At 40.0% G+C, this 19382-nt stretch overlaps 1 protein-coding gene across 1 annotated transcript in view; it reads right to left on the bottom strand.

Moving 5' to 3' along the window:
* Atf6 (activating transcription factor 6) overlaps window positions 1-19382 on the bottom strand; it is a 168200-nt gene that overhangs the window by 132517 nt on the left and 16301 nt on the right. The window contains exons 6-8 of the mRNA XM_055624367.1: window positions 18067-18173; window positions 8326-8452; window positions 7358-7561 (exon numbers count right to left, since the gene is read on the bottom strand). Coding sequence (XP_055480342.1) covers window positions 7358-7561; window positions 8326-8452; window positions 18067-18173 — 438 coding nt within the window. The remainder of the gene's footprint in view (window positions 1-7357; window positions 7562-8325; window positions 8453-18066; window positions 18174-19382) is intronic.

The raw sequence follows: 19382 nt of genomic DNA, 5'->3' as shown, positions 1-19382 counted from the left end.
AAAGAAAGAAAGAAAGAAAGAAAGAAAGAAAGAAAGAAAGAAAGAAAAAGGCAGGAGATATGGCTCAGTGGTTAAGAGTGCTTACTTTACTGTTCTTCAAGAGAGCCCAGACTGGATTTCTATTACCCACACTGAACAGCTTACCACTGCATATAACTCCAACTCATCGAGTTTTAGCACCATCTTCTGGTCTGGTGTGTCTGTATCTGCGCCTGTGCCTGTGTCTATGCTGGCGGACAATTTAAATTTAAAAACTTTTTACAGCCAAGGCTGATGATGCAGGCCTGTAGCTGTACCACTACGGAAGCTGAAGTAGGAGAATTAGAAGTTTGTTGACCCTCCTGTTACAAAGTAAATAAAAAGAGGACTGGGGATGTAGCTTGGCCCCAGAGGGCTTGCCTAGGAGGTACAAGGCCCTAGTTAATGCCCAACTGGGGGCAGGCAGAGGCAAAATACTCATTAGAGACATGAACAAACCAGGTAGTAGTTCATTTTTATCTCTTTCAATACAACACAACATACCAAATTTGTTGTAATATCTGCATTCTCCAAGAACTACCCTCTGAATTTTATTAGTATCATATGAATTTTTCTTATTTTAAACAAATCCTTTATATTAATATTTAGAAGTACACATATACAAATATGTAGGAAAGAGTAAAGTGACTACAAAATATCAAAGAAAATATAAAACCAAATGAGATGAAATTTTAGTTGACAGTCACCACGGCCACCTCTAAATAATCAACCCTTCTGATCCGTGCCAAAACAACGACCTTCCGGTCGGCCTAGTCTCTGCGGCTGCCCTTATCTTAGGTGTGCACTCACTTGAGGGGAACTGGTGACCCTACCCTCAGGACAGCACACACAATTCACAACACTGCTGTACTGAAACCGTGCCTGCCTGTTTCCTTCCCTTTGCCAGCTTTATAAGGTAGTAGACGCTTTGCCCAGTATCTGCAGTGGTTTGGCTTTACCGAGCTAAATAAAGGTACTAGTATAACCAGAAACTAAAATTCAAAGAAAAACAGGCATTTTACATTCAGGCAGTTTAAGAAGTCTTAAAAATCTCAGCTTCATATTTCAAAAGGTCAGAAGAAACTGAAAATCAAAATAATACTTTCAGAACACCTGTTTGTTGAGAACATCTGTCTTGGTTAAAAAAAGGTCATATTTATAAAATTCTTTGTTTCAGTGACCTCAAAAGGCAGACCAGACGCAGAATTCAAATGTTACCAATTTTTCCCAATTCTGTTATTACTATTGATAAGTACTGAGTTTGTAAGAAATTGTAAAGCTAATTTCATAAATTTGAAATATATACAATTTACTGGAGCATAACATTGCCAAACATATTTATCCTCTTGTATTCCCCTAAACTGACCTTCTGTTATAAAATAAATTCACATAAAATGGAGAAACGGGTTAATGGCAGAAATGTAAATATATGTTTAGGCCATATACACAAATAAAAGAAACATATAAATAATATATGAACAAAGACTGGGCTTTAAACAACACTGAATAAGACATTAAGTCAATCTGGCATGAAAAGGATACACTCACTATAATGTAAAGCTGAAGCAAGGACTCCTAACTCTGAATACACTGGAGTCTTGCACATGCTAGGTAAGCCTTCTACCCCTAAACCCAGGAGGTTCTGAGACAGGATCTATGCAGCTCAAAGCTGGCCTGCAACCTGCTACGCAGCCCAGGCTAGCCTCAACTCATAATCCTCTAGCTTCAGCTTCCCAAGTGTTGAGATTACAGGAACATACCACCAAGCCCAAAGAGAACTCTTCTTTAACATGAAAGAAACTTAACCACACGATAATCATGGTTGTCTGTCAGTTTCTATGGACTGAGAAAATGCATAATAAGAAAAGGCTATAAGAACTTAGCTATGGGGGCTGGAGAAATGGCTCAGCCATTAAGAGCACTGACTGCTCTGCCAGATGACTGGAGTTCAATTCCCGGCACCAACATGGCAGCTCACAACTTTCTGTAACTCCAAGATCTGACACCTTCACACAAACATACATGCAGGCAAAACATCAGCGCACATAAAATAAAAATAAATTAGCTTTAAAAAATTTTAGCTATGGTTTCAAAAGAATTTTTGTTGGGCATAATAGTGTATGGGCTATGAATCTACACACTTGGAAGTCAGAGATAGAAAGATTTTTGAGTTCAAAGCCAGCCTTGGGTTATGTATTAAGACACCACCTCAAAACCAAGATAATCAAAAAATAACCAAACAAAATGAATTTGCTGTTTACTAACCAAAAATATAGCCACAATTTTTGAAAAATATGCAAATATAAATAAAACAAATTATAGCTTGCAACAAATCAAGATTTGATGATGACTTGCAAAATGCTGTAAGGCTCTCCTATCCATCCCCATCACCCCAGCACACATTCCAGGGTCCATGGTCTACAGAACCACTGACATAAATCAATACTTGAAGAGAACAACATTTTCAGAAACAATATTCAATGCCTTCTAAGCTTAAAATTATAATAATAATAAAAAAAAAAAACCTCCCCTCCAAGCACTATTCAAGGAACAGAGGGGATAAGAAACACATAGACTTACTTCCAAAAGGATCAGACCTGGAGTCCCAGGTACAGATCTAGAGCACTGGTAAATAACACCTGTGAATATCTATAAGTCCTTAACACTAATTCTTAAAAATAACTCAAAACTGGTCCTGGTGGTACAGGACTATAATCCCAGAAGGCTAAGGGAAAGGATCACAAGTTCAAGGCCAACTAGGGTCACAGAGAGAATTCAAGGCTAGCCTAAACAACTTAATGAGACTTTATCTCAAAATAAAAGATTAAAAGGCTGGAGTTGTACAAAGGTCAGTGATAGAGCACTTGCCAGGTATGAACAAGGCCCTAGGTTCAATTCCTATTACTGGAGGTGGGGGTGGGAGGGGAGAAACAGAACAGAAAAAAAAGAAAAATCATCCAAATCCTTTTTTTTTCTGTGTGTTTTTGTTGTTGTTGTTTGTTTGTTTGAGACAGGGTCTCTCTGTGTAGCCTTGGCTGTCCTGACTCCCTCTGTAAACTAGGCTGGCCTCAAACTCACAGAGATCCACCTGCCTCCGCTGGGATTACAGGCCACCAGTGTGGCTAACAATCCAAATCTTACTGTCCACTGTTCCACCATCCCTATCTGCCAGTCAAAAGAACTGCATCTTGGAGAGATGATTACTACGGCAGTCTGTATACCAAATATGGCTCACATCCCACCAGACCACTGCTGCTTCCTTTATTCCGTGCTGCATTTCAAGCTCTTACTCCCTAACGCTCCCAACAGTCTTCACTTTATTTTAATCAAGGATCCTCTAGGCATGTTTAAGTTCAAGACAGAATGGCAAGAACCACTAAATTTCCATTATAATACATTCAAAACCAAAACTCTCATAGTTACTTGCTAACTGCTGACCAAACCGCAGACAAAATGCAAAAAAAAGGACTGTTTGGGGCCTTCAGCAGTTAGCAGCTGAACATAGTGACTACTGTTCCTGGTATGGAAACACATAAAACACAACACACCAAAGGGCTGAGCATTTTGGCATGCTCAAAATCCTCTCAAGCATTACATGCAAATCCCCTTCATGGAAGACAGCTGCATTCAATACTGAATACTTCTATGTATGACCACTGACTTTTTTACTTTATTCAAAGATTTCAAACTATATACCAAACATTTATGGAATATCTACTTTGTCTAAAATAACATACTTGTGTCAATTTGATCAAAAATTCCTTTGCACCGTTTTCTCATCTATAAAATGAAAATCTTGATACATACCCTGAGAGCCATGTAACTATTGAATAAGATAATGCTTTAAGCACTTAGAATGGCTGACACATAATAGCAGCTTGGCATACATTCATTATTAACACTTTTTCTGTTTAACAGTAACTTGCATGTATTAATGACTCATTAGCTCTCATAATTGTTATGTAACTATATAAATTAATTCTGAGGGTAAAACTGATCACATTTCATCATTTTAGAAGAAATATCATAATTAATTACTTCATAATTAATTACCAAGACTTGGCCAGCCAGACCACTTGACTTCACTCTGGCGGCCCCTCTTACTAGATGTTACTCTCTACGTAGCTCTTAATTTCAGTGATTTCTGGTATCATCAAAAGTCTGACAGAAACAAAGAAGTCACCCAAGAGACTTTCTTCTCTATCCTTCATAATCCTTCCTTACACACACACAACATTAATTACCAACCCTTACAATGCTAGACTTTGTTAACAGCGCTACTTCCCCTCCTGCTTCCACATTTTCAGATATCCTAGGTTTTAACCATCTTTCAATTGAACTACTTAGAACATTCTTACAGGCCACAGATGACTTAGAAGCAAAACTACATAGAAAAATAACTCAGGCTGGCAGAATTCAAGAGACAATGCCAGGTTAGTTAGTCTGGCACAAAGGTTTGTAGAAAATAATGAAATAAAGTTGGAAAACTAAGCTGGATCCAATTTTGAAGCACTTTAACCTCACACTAGAGAATTTGAACTTAAAACTTAGAGATTACACCTTTTTACCCATGTGGTACATACAAGAATATGTTTTCATGTGTGTGCACATGTGTGTCGAGACCAGAGGTTGATGTTGGGTATCTTCTTCAGTGGCTTGCCACTTATTTTTTGAGACAGGTCTCTCGCTGAAACTGGAGCTTATCAATTTAGCTAGACAGGATGGCCAGTGACCTCCAGGGCTCTGCCTGCCCTCAGATAGGTACTAGAACATCCAGCTTTTGAAGTGGGTGCTAGGAATCTGAACTCAGGTCCTCATGCTTATGTGGCAAGCATTTTACTGACTTTGCCATCTCCCCAGCCCTTTCTTCTTCTCATTCCAATTTCAAATTAAGGAGAAAAAAATATGAAATACACATACCTAATCTGTAGATTATAATAGTAATACCAAAATCCATGGATTATATTATTAAAAAATTTTATTGGCACATGCTTATCAAAAAATAGTCTTCAGATCATATGAAATCATTGAAGTTAGAATGTATGATTGTAATTTCTGAAACTGATAAGCTACTTAGAAAAGAACAATCTGTCTCTTGCTATAAGTAAAGATCTCAGCTGGTGCTGGTGGCACACAGATTTAATCTCAGCACTCAGGAGGCAGAGGCTCGAGGATCTCTAAGTTCAAGGCCAGCTGGATTACAGAGTGAGTTCCAGAAGAGCCAGAGCTACACAGAGAAACCCTGTCTTGAAAACAACAAAACCAAAAAGATCTCTTATCATACAAACACAGCCAACAGTTTAAAGCACATTCTTGAGGGCACTCCCTCTCTATACAATGCCATGCTAACATCATACTGTGACTTTTTAAATAAGTGTTTTAACAGCTGTGAGAACTATAATGAAGTTCTTCATGAACTTAAATTCTTAGCCTTTGGAAAGACACAAATAATTCTGAGGCCTTGGTAAAAGTTTTAGGTACTATTCCTAAAACCCCATATATATACTAGTGAATATACACTAAATCTTGTGCCTTATTTCAAAGAGTTCATGAACTCTTAACATCCACTTACAAATCACAAGACACCTAAAACAGGTTTGCTATTTTTCCTATTTAAAAAACACATAGGAGTGTTTTGGAGGCAGGGCATTTCAAAGTGTTTTGTCTATTTGTTTTATTCTTTTATTAGGGCTAGGTTTTTACCCATACATCCATTCTTTTCTCGGGTTCTTTTTATCAATGTCCTGTTGCCCATGGTCAAAATCAAGTCTATGAAGCCTCTCCCATTGAAACCATGTTCCAGAAAAATAAGCTAACTATCCATAAATACAAATATGGCCATAAAAGCAAACATGGCTTTGATTTTTACTTACACGTGCCCTATTAAATCCTACTGTTAACTGGTGCCAATAAATTCAATCCTGAGTAATGAATACTGCATAAATTTTCTCACAGCCATACGTACCACAGATCAGTGTAAGCACAGCGATGACTAAACTGCCTAAGAAATGTCCCTTATCTCAAGATTAACAACTCTTCAAATCTGAATTTCTTTCGCTAGTCAACTAACTTTCTCGTAGGAGCATATGTACATGAGGCCACCTGGTGGATAAAATACTGAAAAACAACAATTCTGAGCTAGGTGGCAGCAGTGCAGAAACCGAGCAACTCTGAACCAGCTGGCAGCAGTCCCATCTTCTAACTCCTGGCTTAGCATGTTACTTGCCAAACTGCACAGTCTCCTCAGAAATGAAGAGCCAGATTTATTGCTTAGCACACACTTGATTTGAAATGGTCCTTATTATTTTAAATTCTATTCACCACTTCAAAACAAAACAAAAAAAAAAGGTCACAGCCACAATAATCCTTTTTTTTTTTTACTTTTCTTTTAAATTTTATTTTATTTTATTAATTACACTTTATTCACTTTGTATCCCCCATAAGCCCCTCCCTCCTCCCCTCCCAGTCCCACCCTCCCTCCCACTTCTTCACGCATGCCCCTCCCCAAGTCCACTGATAGGGGAGGTCCTCCTCTCCTTCCTTCTGGTCTTAGTCTATCAGATCACATCAGGAGTGGCTGCATTATCATCTTCTGTGGCCTGGTAAGGCTGCTCCCCCCTCAGGGGGAGGTGATCAAAGAGCAGGCCAATCAGTTTATGTCAGAGGCAGTCCCTCTTCCCATTACTATGTAACCCACCTGGACACTAAACTGCCATGGGCAACATCTGTGCAGGGGTTCTAGGTTATCTCCATACCTGGTACTTAGTTGGAATATGAGTCTCTGGAAAGACCCCTGTGTTCAAATTTTCTGGTTCTGTTGCTCTCACAATAATCTTAGAATAAAGTGGTGATATAAAAAAAAGTCTCCCAAATTTTCTTCTTCATTGTAAGTGAATTCCTAATATTAATACCAAAGCCTCAGCCAAGTGTGGTGCAGCCCTTTAATGTGGTACAGCACACAGGAGGCAAAAGCAGGTAGCTCTCTGTTGATCTGAGGCCAGCCTGGTCTACTTATAGAGTTCCAGGCCAGTAAAGGTTATATAGTGAGAATCAGCCTCAAACACACAACAAAAACAAAAATTAAAAATGGCATCTTGAATATAGATATTACCACAATAAAAGCTGTAAGAAAAAAAGAAGCAACAAATACGATCTGTAGAGCTCTGTCTCTACAGGGACAGGAACCACATTAGTCATCTCTTTAATATTCTCAGAATCAAAGAAATTTCCTGATACAATGGCACATGTTCAAAAATTTTAACCCAAATTAAAATAAATCATGTGATATAAGCCTTATTGCTTTCTAATGAACACAGAGCATCATAGTCTACGCAGGTACCTTTAGTGGGTGCAGGCTGTATACTGATAATGGATTGCTGCTTCGCCAGTGGCAGCAGGGCTGGGAGCGCCTGAATGATGATGGTTTTTGCTGGAACACTGGCATTTGTTTGCGTCTTGGGTGCTGCTGGAAGTAATAAAGGCTTGGGCTGAACTGAAGGTTTTGAACTCATCTGAACTTTTTTCTTTGGAGTTAGCCCATGTTCTGGAGTAAAAAAAAAACAAAACTTCAAATCAATGTGAAAAAAATTAAGAAAACGTATCACATTACATACTTTCCTCTCTGTATTATCTTGACTTCTGAGTAACAATTATCAGTGAGCTTAAACACGCTATTCTCTAACTGCATGGACTGAAGAAAACTCCTCAGTCTGAGATCATCCATTCTGCAGTTTGGGGAATGGGGAACATGAACTGGTAAAGTATAATGCTAAAATTAATGAATAAGGCCTACAGCTTAATGAGGCAGGAGTCACCACCTCTCACACTCTGTCTTTAAGTGGACCTTTACAACTTCTCCTGAAGATGATGGACTCTAAGTCTATTTTAACTATTTTTCCTCTATGAAGACAAAAAAACATTACAAAAGGTTTTGTTCCCTTGTCCTCTTCACAGCTATCATTCATAACAACAACAAAATAAGATATACTAATTTAGGAGCTGGAGAGATGGCTCAGCAATTAAGAATGCTGGTTACTCTGAGGACCTGGATTCTGGAACATGTTACAACTGTCTATAATTCCAGTTCCAGGGTATTTGAAGCCCTCTTTTGGCCTTTTGGGGCAGGAGGCATGTACTTTGTTCAGAGACATACATGCAGATAAAAAACCCATACACATAAGATAAAACACTAATTTAAAAACACAAGCCTGTTTAGTAGACATATGCTTAATTCAATATTTGCCTTTTAAAAATGGAACCGAAGTTGTCTAAAATAGAAATAACAAAAATCGAGAGATAGACAGATACCAGTTTTGTTTCCAGGACCAATGACAGGCTTGTCTTCCTTCAGTGGCTCCACTGAGGAAGGGCTATTACAGCTTTCACCATATAAGGAAAGGGGAGACTGGGAATTAGAAGACAAATCCAACTCCTCCTGCAGCAAAAGAGAAACAAATTAATGTCCAACAGGATAATGTATGAACGACAAATTACTTAGAAAGAGAACAAGAGCACATGTAAACGAAAGGTGATGCAAGACAACCTAAAGCAAAGATATACTGCTAAGTGACTACTGAGAAGTCCACACTCATCAGCCCCAAAGGGCAGGAACTCACGATGCAACATCTGTACATCTCACTCACGCGTTACACAGACATCATTAATCGGTTTCCCCACCTCTTCCCTCAGACTTTGAATCTTACTTGGTTTATGTCATACACACATTTACTTATCATCATAAAACTAGAGCTACAATTAATATCCTCTTTCATTTCTTTTATTCAGCCTTGAAAGAATCTCAAAAGCAGGGGCTGGAGAGATGGCTCAGAGGTTAAGGGCACTGCCTACTCTTCCAGAGGCCCAGAGTTCAATTCCCAGAAACCACATGGTAGCTCACAACCATCTATAATGGGATTTAGTGCCCTCTTCTGGCAGGCAGGGAAATATATAGGCAGACATTGTATGCATAATAGACAGATAGACAGACAGTCAGACAGATAAAGTCTTTAAAAACGGGAATCTCAAAAGCAAAGTAAGTCTCAATCTTTTTGATCAACTGACTTCTACAATATTTTAAAGAAACTTTAATGGGTGAACAAATAATTTAAAGATGTGTTAGAATGACATTAATGTTTAACAAGTGTCTTTTAATTTTCAGTGGATCTGTCATATTTTGTTAGAGCAACGTAAGAAAAATTAAGACTCCCCCACAGTAACAACACATAGTACAGTAGGCTCAAAAGGCACTGAAAATCTAACTGTGAAAGATAACCATCTGGTTACTATAAGAAAATGCGGGAAACGATCTCTGTGGCCTACAAGCACAGAAGAACTTTTTAAAGCTTCAAAGTTGGGCCTGGAGCTGGCTCAGCAGCAAAGAGCACTTGCTCTTGCAGGAGACCCAGGTTCAGGTCCCAGCACCCACATGACGTGACGGCTCACAACCGTCTGTAACTCCACTTTGGGTATCTGACACTCTCTTCTGATCTCTGCAGACAGCACGCATGCATGTGGTGCACAGACATGCATGTAGACAAAACACTTATACACATACAATAAAATTTAAAATCTAAAAGAAAATCTTTTTTAAAAAGACTTCAAAATTAAGCTGAGAAGAAAAGGAGTGCGTGTGTGCGTGTGCGTGTGTGCGTGTGTGTGTGCGTGTGTGTGTGTGCGTGTGTGTGTGTGTGCGTGTGTGCGTGTGCGTGTGTGTGTGTGTGTGTGGTGACCTCGGGAATCTGAGTAACTGGAAATAAGAATTTCTACTTAATAAAGACTATAAAGTTGACAGTTAATGGGGAAATGAGATCAGCAATGCCTTTACTCAGCAAGAGTTTGAAATTGGAGAGATGGCTCAGCAAAGCGCTTGCCCTCTCACACTTGTAATCCCAGTGCTGGAAAGGTGCAGACGGGGCTCCCTGGGGCTCTCTGGTCAGGCCCCCAACTGGTGAAAACTGCCTCACATGGTTAGGTATTCCTTCGGAACCGGCCTCCTTACACACCAGCACACATGCAGGCGCCACTAACAGTCTAGTACCTTAACCATGCATTTGATGCTTCCAAATAACACAGGACAGAAAATCTGTAGAAAAACTATTAAAAGACAGGAACAAAGAATTTATACAAGATCAAAGACACATAATGAAACTAGAGTCAGTCTGAAAATGAGCAATAATCAAAGAAATGAAAATTAAATAATAACAAAAAAGACTTGCCATCTGGCTAAAACCAGAAAACTGGATAACATCAAGCCTTAGCAGAAACATTCCAAGGCTCTTTGAATTGAGTATCTGTAGCCTGTACCCCACTTTTATCCTCCTGGATATACATTCCAGAGGGAATCTGACACAAGCCACAAGAGAATATTTTTACAGCATTTTTCATGGTGTGGGTACAATACAGTGAGTGCTTCCTGAAATGTGAAGTTACACAGTTACACGCAACATATGTATACAGAGCAACATGAATAATCTTCAAAAGTGAACACAAGCCAGGCTTGTGATACATGCCTATAATCTCACCATTCAAGTGGCTAAAGAAAAGGATCATGGGTTAAAGTCTAGTTGAATAGCAAGGCAAGACTTTGTCTCAAAACTCAAAACATAAATCAATAAAGAAATATTTGAACAGAAGATCTAATATAATACCATTTGTATAAATATATTTACGTAAAATTTTTTATTTTATTTTTATTAATTATAGTTTATTCACTTTGTACCCCAGCTGAAGCCCCCTCCTCCATCCCCTCCCAATCCCATTCTCCCTCCCTCTTCTTCTCCTATGCCCCTACCCCAGTCTAAAGATAGGGAAGGTCCTCCTCCCCTTTTATCTGACCCTAGCTTATCAGGTCTCATCAGGACTGGCTTCATTGTCTTCGTCTGTGGACTGGTAAGGCTGCTCCCCCCTCAGGGGGAGGTGATCAAAGAGCCAGCCCATGAGTTCATGACAGAGACAATCCCTGTTCCTATTACTGGGAAACCCTCTTGGAGACTGAGCTGCCATGGGCTACAACTGTGCAGGGGTTCTAGGTTATCTCCATGCATGGTCCTTGGTTGGAGTATCAGTCTCACAAAAGACCCCTGTGCCCAGATTTTTTGGTTCAGTTGCTCTCCTTGTGGAGTTCCTGTCCCCTTCACATCTTTCTATCTACCCCTTCTTTCATAAGATTCCCTGCACTCTGCCCAAAGTTTGAGTGCATGCCTTTAACTGAAAATCAGTGAGGGGAAAATGAACTTTTAATAAACGATATGGGAATAAATCTTTTAATAATAATTTGGAGATACATAAAACCGAGCCTGTGTCTTACATCACACAGTAAGGCAATTTCAAATAGACCTGAGATCTATGTTTACCTTATGATAAATTTGTATTAACCATCACATAGAAAATATGCCTTCCTGGATAATTCAACCATTAGCCACTAGATGGGGCTACAAGACCACCTTCCATGCCTGGGGGAAGTTGTCAGTGCACCAGCTGGGTAGGGAGAGCGTTCACAAGGGATCTAAGAAGTCAGGGCAAGGGTGAGGCCCAGGAGCAGGCCTTGATGTAAGGTGGCTATGCCCGATGGAAACAGAAAGATCACAGGAGCAATAGAAAGAGACTCCTAGCAGCTAAATATAAGACAACACAAGAAACAGAATAAATAATCGTAGCAATGGGTTCCAGCTACAGGAAATGGGAAACAGTGAGTCAACATGAATATTACCAAGATCTGAGTAATACAAAGGTTGACAAAGAACAGTACATTTGAGCAGGAGAGATGGTGAGTAAAGATACTGAATTCAATCCCCAGAACCCACATGGCACAAAGAGTATGACCCATCCATGAACACACACACATACATCACACACACAATATAAAAAAAGTAAATACTCGTTTTTTTTTTTTTTAAGAACTGTACCTTTATATGGTTTTAAAGTACCTTTTTCAAAAAATACTAACAACTAGCAAAAGGAGAAAAATTAGCTTTATAGCTGAGAGTCTATCATATGCTGAATGAGGTGAACCAGTATCAGGAAAAGCTGAAATTGTGTCATCAACCTGAAGTTTCATCATCAAAAATAAATGAGAAGGTAGAGTGTATGTGGCTCTTGGGAGGTGGAAGCAGGAGAATCAACAGTTGAAGGTCTTCCACTACACAGCAACTTTAAAGCCAGCTTGAACTAGGTGAGACTCTATCTTAAAAAACAACAACAGGCCAGGCAGTGGTGACCCACACCTTTAATCTACGCACTTGGGAGGCAAAGGCAGGTGTATCTCTATGAGTCCGAGGCCAGCCTGGTCTATAGAGCAAGTTCCAGGACAGACAAACAGCCAAGGCTACACAGAGAAACCCTGTCTCAAAATAAAACAAACGCTAGACACAGAATCACTTCTGTAACATTCCTGCCATAGATACAAAATCTGAATCTAACCTGAAGAAACATATGGCAATCCAAATGAAAAGGTCATTAAAGCACCAAGGTCAAGAAGGAAGAATTGTTCCGGAATAAAAAACATTAAAGTAGTAAGACAAATACAACTGGATGCATTTGCTGGTCTGAGGGACAATACTAGGGCATCTGATACAATCTAAATGGGGACTGTATATGAAATTATCAATATGTATTAATGCTTAGTTCCTGGTTTTGATAGATGTATTATTGTTGTCTTGTTCATAGGAGGTAGACATTATAGGACTTGGCGTTCAATCCAGCAGTGGGCAGCTGACTCTCAAATGTCTCAGACAAAAATCTCCGCAGCATACTTGCAAATTTAGGATTATTCCAAATGAAAAAGCAATGTAAGCAGGAGAACAAGAATAAAAAATTATAGAGTATCTTTAAGAATGCTTTTAAAAAAACCTTTTGAGTAATAGAAGGAGAAGGAAGAATAGAAGAAAAAGAGGAAGAAAAGTAAAAGGCAAGAAAAAGGATGAGGATAAGGAGGCAGAGGAAGAGCAGCAACAAAAATAATACTAGTACAAATAGTAAAAATAATAAAAATAAAAATAAGTATTATATTTATACTTTATATAAATATAAAAATAATAAATAATAAAACAGGACTGGTTGTGCTGGCACATATCTTTAATCCCATCACCTAGAGGCTGAAGGCTCTCTACAACTTCCAGACCAGCTTGACTCCACAATGACTTCCAGGCCAGCCAGCACTACATAGTGAAACCCTGCCTCAAAAACAAAACAAGGAAATGAAAGAAACAACCCAGGTAGACAGAGTGTCAAGGTCCTGCACTGAAACCCAGACTGAGCAACGCAGTGAGACTCTAACTTTAAAAGAACTAATCCTAGCACGGGGGATGCTGGGGCAGCAGGGCCACAAGTCCAAAGCCACCTTTGATTACTGTGATGGTTTATATTGATTACTAACTTGAGAGAATCTAGAATCACCCTGAAAACAAGTCTCTACGCGTACCTGCCGAGGCAGTTTCTAGATTAGGCTGAGGGGTGAAGACCCACACTAAATGTGGGCAACAGCGTTCCATGGGCTGAGGTCCCAGACTCAAAAACAGAGGAAGGAGGCAAAGCAGAAACATTCACCTGTGTGCTTTCTGAGCACAGATACGATGCGGCCAGCACCCCCACTCCCCTGCTGCCATGCCTTCCCTTCTAGGACAGGCTGAGCCAAAATAAACCTTTTCTTCCTTAGGTTGTTTTGGTCAGGGTTTTGTCACAGCAACAAGAAAAGTAGCTATAAAGTTAGATGAAGTCTCAATAAAAAATTTTAAAAAGACCTAAAACTGTAAGAACAGAGACCTCACCACCAGTGTTGGTGTAGCACAGGGCTACACCAGGACACAGTTCTCAGAAGAAACTCACAGGCTAAAGCTAAATGGAGTGTGAAGATGGGAAGCACACTCCTTAGCAAGACTGGAATGACTACAAAGGTGAACATGAGAAGATCTTGGAGGGCCCAGCAGACAAGAGAATTTGAACTTTATACTTTAGGTATTTGGAAGTTATTAATGGTTTTTAAGGCATGGTCAATTTTGTAATTTTAGAAAACATATCTTTGAAGATGACTCTACTAAGGTTTGGCAGACCACCAGTTAAGAATCCCAGCAGGATACAAAATTAACTCAAAAAAATCAGTAGCCTTCCTGTATACGAAGGACAAAAGGGCCGAGAAAGAAATTAGGGAAACAACCCCTTCACAATAGCCACAAAGGACATAAAGTACCTTGGTGTGAACCACCCAAGCAAGTGAAAGACTTGTATGAAAAAAATTTCCAGTCTCTGAAGAAAGAATTAGAAGAAGATATCAGAAGATGGAAAGATCTCCCATGCTCATGGCTTGGCAGAATTAATATAGTAAAAATGACCATCTTACCAAAAGCAATCTACAGATTCAATGCAATTCCCATCAAATTACCAACACAATTCTTTACAGACCTTGAAAGAAAAATTCTCACCTTCATATGGAACAACAAGAAACCCAGAATTGCTAAAACAATTCCCTACAGTAAAAGATCTTCTGAAGGTATCTCCATCCCTGATCTCAAGCTGTACTATAGAGCAACAATACTAAAAACTGCATGGTACTGGCATAGAAACAGACTGGTGGATCAATGGAATCGAATAGAAGACCCTGACATAAATCCACACACTTATGGACACCTGATTTTTGACAAAAATGCCAAATCCATTCAATGGAAAAAAGACAGCATCTTCAACAAATGGTCCTAGTCTAACTGGATGTCTACATGTAAAAAAATGAAAATAGATGCATACTTATCACCCTGCACAAAACTGAAGTCCAAGTGGATCAAAGACCTCAACATAAAACTGGACACATTAAATCGGATAGAAAAAAAAGTGGGGAATACCCTTGAACTCACTGGCACAGGAGACAACTTCCTGAAGAACACCAATAGCACAGGCTCTAAGAACAGCAATCAATAAATGGGACCTCATGAAATTGAAAAGCTTCTGTAAAGCAAAGGATACTGTCCTCAGAACAAAACGACAGCCTACAGATTGGGAAAAGATCTTCACCAATCCTATATCTGACAAAAGGCTAATAGCCGGTATATATAAAGAACTAAAGAAGTTAAACAGCAAAAAATCAAGTAATCCAATTAAAAAATGGAATACAGAGCTAAACAGAGAATTCTCTGCAGAGGAATATTGAATGGCAGAGAAACATTTAAAGAAATGCTCAACCTCATTAGCCATCAGGGAAATGCAAATCAAAACAACCCTGAGATTTCACCTTACACCCATCAGAATGGCTAAGGTCAAAAACTCAAGAGACAACACATGCTGGAGAGGTTGTGGAGAAAGGGGAACCCTCCTCCACTGCTGGTGGGAATGTAAACTTGTACAACCACTCTGGAAAGCAATCTGGTGCTTTCTCAGACAACTAGGAATAGTGCTTCCTCAAAATCCAGCTATACCACTCCTAAGCATATAATCCAAAAGATTCTCAAGTACACAATAAGGACATTTGCTCAACCATGTTTGTAGCAGCCTTATTTGTAATAGCCAGAAGCTGGAAACAGCCCAGATGCCCCTCAGTGGAGGAATGGATGCACAAATTGTGGTATATCTACACAATGGAATATTACTCAGCAATAAAAAACAAGGAAATCATGAAATTTGCAGGTAAATGGTGGGATCTGGAAAAGATCATCCTGAGTGAGCTATCCCAGAAGCAGAAGGATACACACGGTATATACTCACTCATATAGACATATAATATAGGATAAACCTACTAAAATCTGTACACCTAAAGAAACTAATCAAGAGGGAGGACTCTTGCTAAAATGCTCAATTCCTATCCAGAAAGGAAAAGAGGCTGGACATCAGAAGAAGGAGAAAAGAGGGAACAAGTCAGGAGCCTGACACAGAGGACCTCTGAAAATTTCTGCCCTGCAGACTATCAATGTAGATACTGAGACTTATGGGCAACCTTTGGGCAGAGTGCAGGGAATCTTAGGAAAGAAGTGGGAAATAGTAAGATCTAGAGAGGACAGGAACTCCACAAGGAGAGCAACAGAACCAAAAAATTTGAGCACAGGGGTCTTTCCTGAGACTGATACTCCAACCAAGGACTATGCATGGAGATAACCTAAGACCCCTGCACAGATGTAGCTCATGGCAGTTCAGTATCCAAGTGGGTTCCATTGTAATAGGAACAGGGACTGTCTCTGACATGAACTGATAGGCCTGCTTCTTTAATTTCCTCCCCCTGAGGGGGAAGCAGCATTACAAGGCCACAGAAGAAGACAATGCAGCCACTCCTGATGAGACCTAATTGACTAGGATCAGAAGGAAGGAAAAGAAGTCCTCCCTATCTGTGGACTTGGGGAGGTGCATGCAGGCAGAGGGTGGAGGAAGGGAGAGATTGGGACAGGAGGAGGGAGGGAACCACTGGGGGATACAAAGTGAGTAAAGTGTAATTAATAAAGAAAAAAAAAAGAATCCCAGCAGGCCCTGTACCTCACCTGGGCAGCACAGTGGAGCTGACTCTCATAACGGGGCACAGATGAAGCCAACGAGAGGGTATGAGAATGAGAGAGCCAGCCCTGACTCTTGTCTGCTTGGCAGTGATGTGCGCAGGTACAGATGCCCTTTTCCCATCCCTCGCCATCTATGGCAGGCAGGAGAGATGGTCCCGGGAGTTCTTCCTGAGAGCGGAAGAACTGGCCGTGTCCCTCGCCAGCTGCAACACTTGGGAGATCCGGTCCTGCACCTCGCCTGGGCAGCAGGGTAGAACTGGCCCTGGTAGCAGGGGATTGCTGGTGAGTTGGCCAAGGAAGAGAGCCAGCAGGCTGACCAGCCCAGATACCTCTCAGGCCCAGATCCAAGACTTTGAATTGGCCCACCCCAACATCTACCCCATGAATGAACTGCTGAAGTGCATGTAGGGGCCAGTCCTACAGATCCAAAACTACAGGATCTCCAAGACACAGGGTAACAACAGGATATATGAGAGGAGAGCAGCAGAAGCCAGAGGCCTTTACCAGACCAACAAGTCATTGCAATAAACATTTGCAAGCAAAGAAGTGTGAACAAGAGAATACTGTGGACACACTGTGACATACTACAGCTATTCCACAACAAGATTTTTTCTTTCTCTGTTGGGGGAAGGTTGCAAGGATGGAAGGCGAGTATGAAGGAAGGGTGAGAGGGTAGGATTACCGTACATGATGTGAAATTCACAAAGAACCAATAAAAAGTCTTTAAAAATCCTAATGCCTTTTATCCTAAGGTCAGATGATGATGGCCTGGCAAAGAAAAAATAATAATCTTACAAATATTAAGCAAAAAGAGGGTTGGAGTGATGATAACTCGATAACTCGGCAGGTAAAAATGCTTGCAGTGTAGGTCTGAGGAACTGTTTGATCCTCCAACATGGTAGAAAGAAAGAACCAACTCCTGAAGGTTCTCATCTACACACACACACACACACACACACACACACACACACACACACACGAACAGAATCACTAGAATTTAGTAGTTGGCTAAATATAGAACTGGCCAGAATAAAGATGACTCAACTTACAACAGATAAAATATATGAAACCTTAATTTGATTTTTCTTCCTTTCCCATTACTTAAATGGAGTGCTTAAAGTACTCCATTTTCTTGACCACAATGCTTTTGTTGTGGTGGAGAGGGCAGCACTCCAAAGGAGCTATCAGACTTTTGTAAGATCTTAGCTTATTTGAAAGATAATGGTGGGAGCTCCTGAACTAAACAGATCACCATGCCAGACTCTATGGCTCAGCGATTACAAATCTTACATTCTTCCAAGTCCTTAAAGAGACTCTAAGAGAGAGGAAAGTGGAGTACAGGAAGAAAAGAAAATAAACCAATAAGCAAACACTATTAGGCATTGAGGAAGGAAGAACAAAAAGGAGTGAGCCAAACCTAGGAAGCTGACGGCCTCTCACTCCTACAAGGCCCTTGTCGAGTCTCCTTTGCCTCGAAGAATAAGGTTCCTCAAAACACTTAATGACTGTCAACTACCATCTCCCCTCCCTCCCATTTTCCAGATAGCATTATAACCCAATTCATTACAAAAGAGGAGCCACTTACAGGAACGTGCTGAGTTGAAGAACAAGAGTCTATGGACCGAGGAGATAAGACTGAACAACTTGAGGAAGCCGGAGAAAGAGGCTGGGGTTCTGCCTTAATGTCTGTAACTGAAAGACATGAAGAAAGGGTTTTACACACCAATCCATACAAATCCAGAATAAAGTGAGTAAAAAAGGTAAAATGGTCTCTTAAAAAGACGGCAAAATGGTCTATAAAAATCCAATCAGTAACAAGGGAAGATTACAAAAATGTATCGCTTAATGAAAAGCTCAAGATGAGAAAACAGTGAGCACTTCTACTCCTGTAGGAAGCTGCGTCTGCACGAAGTCTCTGGAGAAAAAGAGGGAACTAGGTGCAGTGGCTGTTACTTCCGTTCTTGGCTGAGGAACAAGACAGGCAAAACATTCTCCACTCTTTAAACTTTCCATGTTTTCAATATTATACCGTATACAAAAAGCCAATCACCCAGAAACATGAACAGTCAGCAGTCCCCCATCGGAAGCCTGTCTATTCGCCTTCACTGTGTGCATTTTATTTATTTATCTTGCTCAGTTCCTGCCTCCCAGCACAGGATATGGAAAACACAAGCTCAATACTCTCTCTAGATTTTTGGCTTCTGTTTTATTTTTAGTTGTTTGTTTGTTTGTTTGTTGCTGTTGCTATTATCTGTTGTTACTGTTGCTGAATATCAAACTGCAGGCTTTGTGCATGCTAGGTAAACACTTTACCATTGAGCTACATCCCCAACACAGTTTCCTATTTACTACTGTGTAGTTAAATCTAAGAAACTTAAAAAAAAAAAAAAAAAAAGGCATTTTATTAGGTTCCCAGAATCTATGGATCAGGAATTTGGACTGGAGAACACTCATGGAACTCATATTCTCTGAGGGAAGACAGAAATTGAGCAAAATAAAAACATAAAATGAAAGGGAATAGATAGAGTTGAGATTAAAAGGGGACTTAAGGGGGAAATACACTGGTTAAATATCCACTCCCTAAGGTCCTATCATCTGTGTGCTAATTATTAATAATTTCCAAGCCAGCTTTCGTTGAGACAGTATAGATGGGGGATAGTAGAAGGAAGTATCTACGAGTAGATAGTAGAAGAAGATAGAAGACTTTTTTCTTTTTCTTTCTCTTGTCACCTTTGCCCTCTCAATGACAACCTGTCCCAGATTTTTTTTTTTTTAGCATACTCAGCCCAATCTCATCGATCTCCCTTAAAAATATTAGCGCTGCCAGGCAGTAGTGGAGCACACCTTTAACCTCAGTACTCGGGAGGCACAGGCAGATGAACATCTAAGTTCAAAGCCAGA

This window comes from Psammomys obesus, unplaced genomic scaffold, assembly GCF_907164565.1.
Source record: "Psammomys obesus unplaced genomic scaffold, mPsaObe1.curated_primary_1811, whole genome shotgun sequence".
Lineage (NCBI taxonomy): Eukaryota > Metazoa > Chordata > Mammalia > Rodentia > Muridae > Psammomys > Psammomys obesus.
The sequence above is the reverse complement of the archived record's forward strand: the minus strand, read 5'-3'. Positions and strand labels throughout refer to the sequence as shown.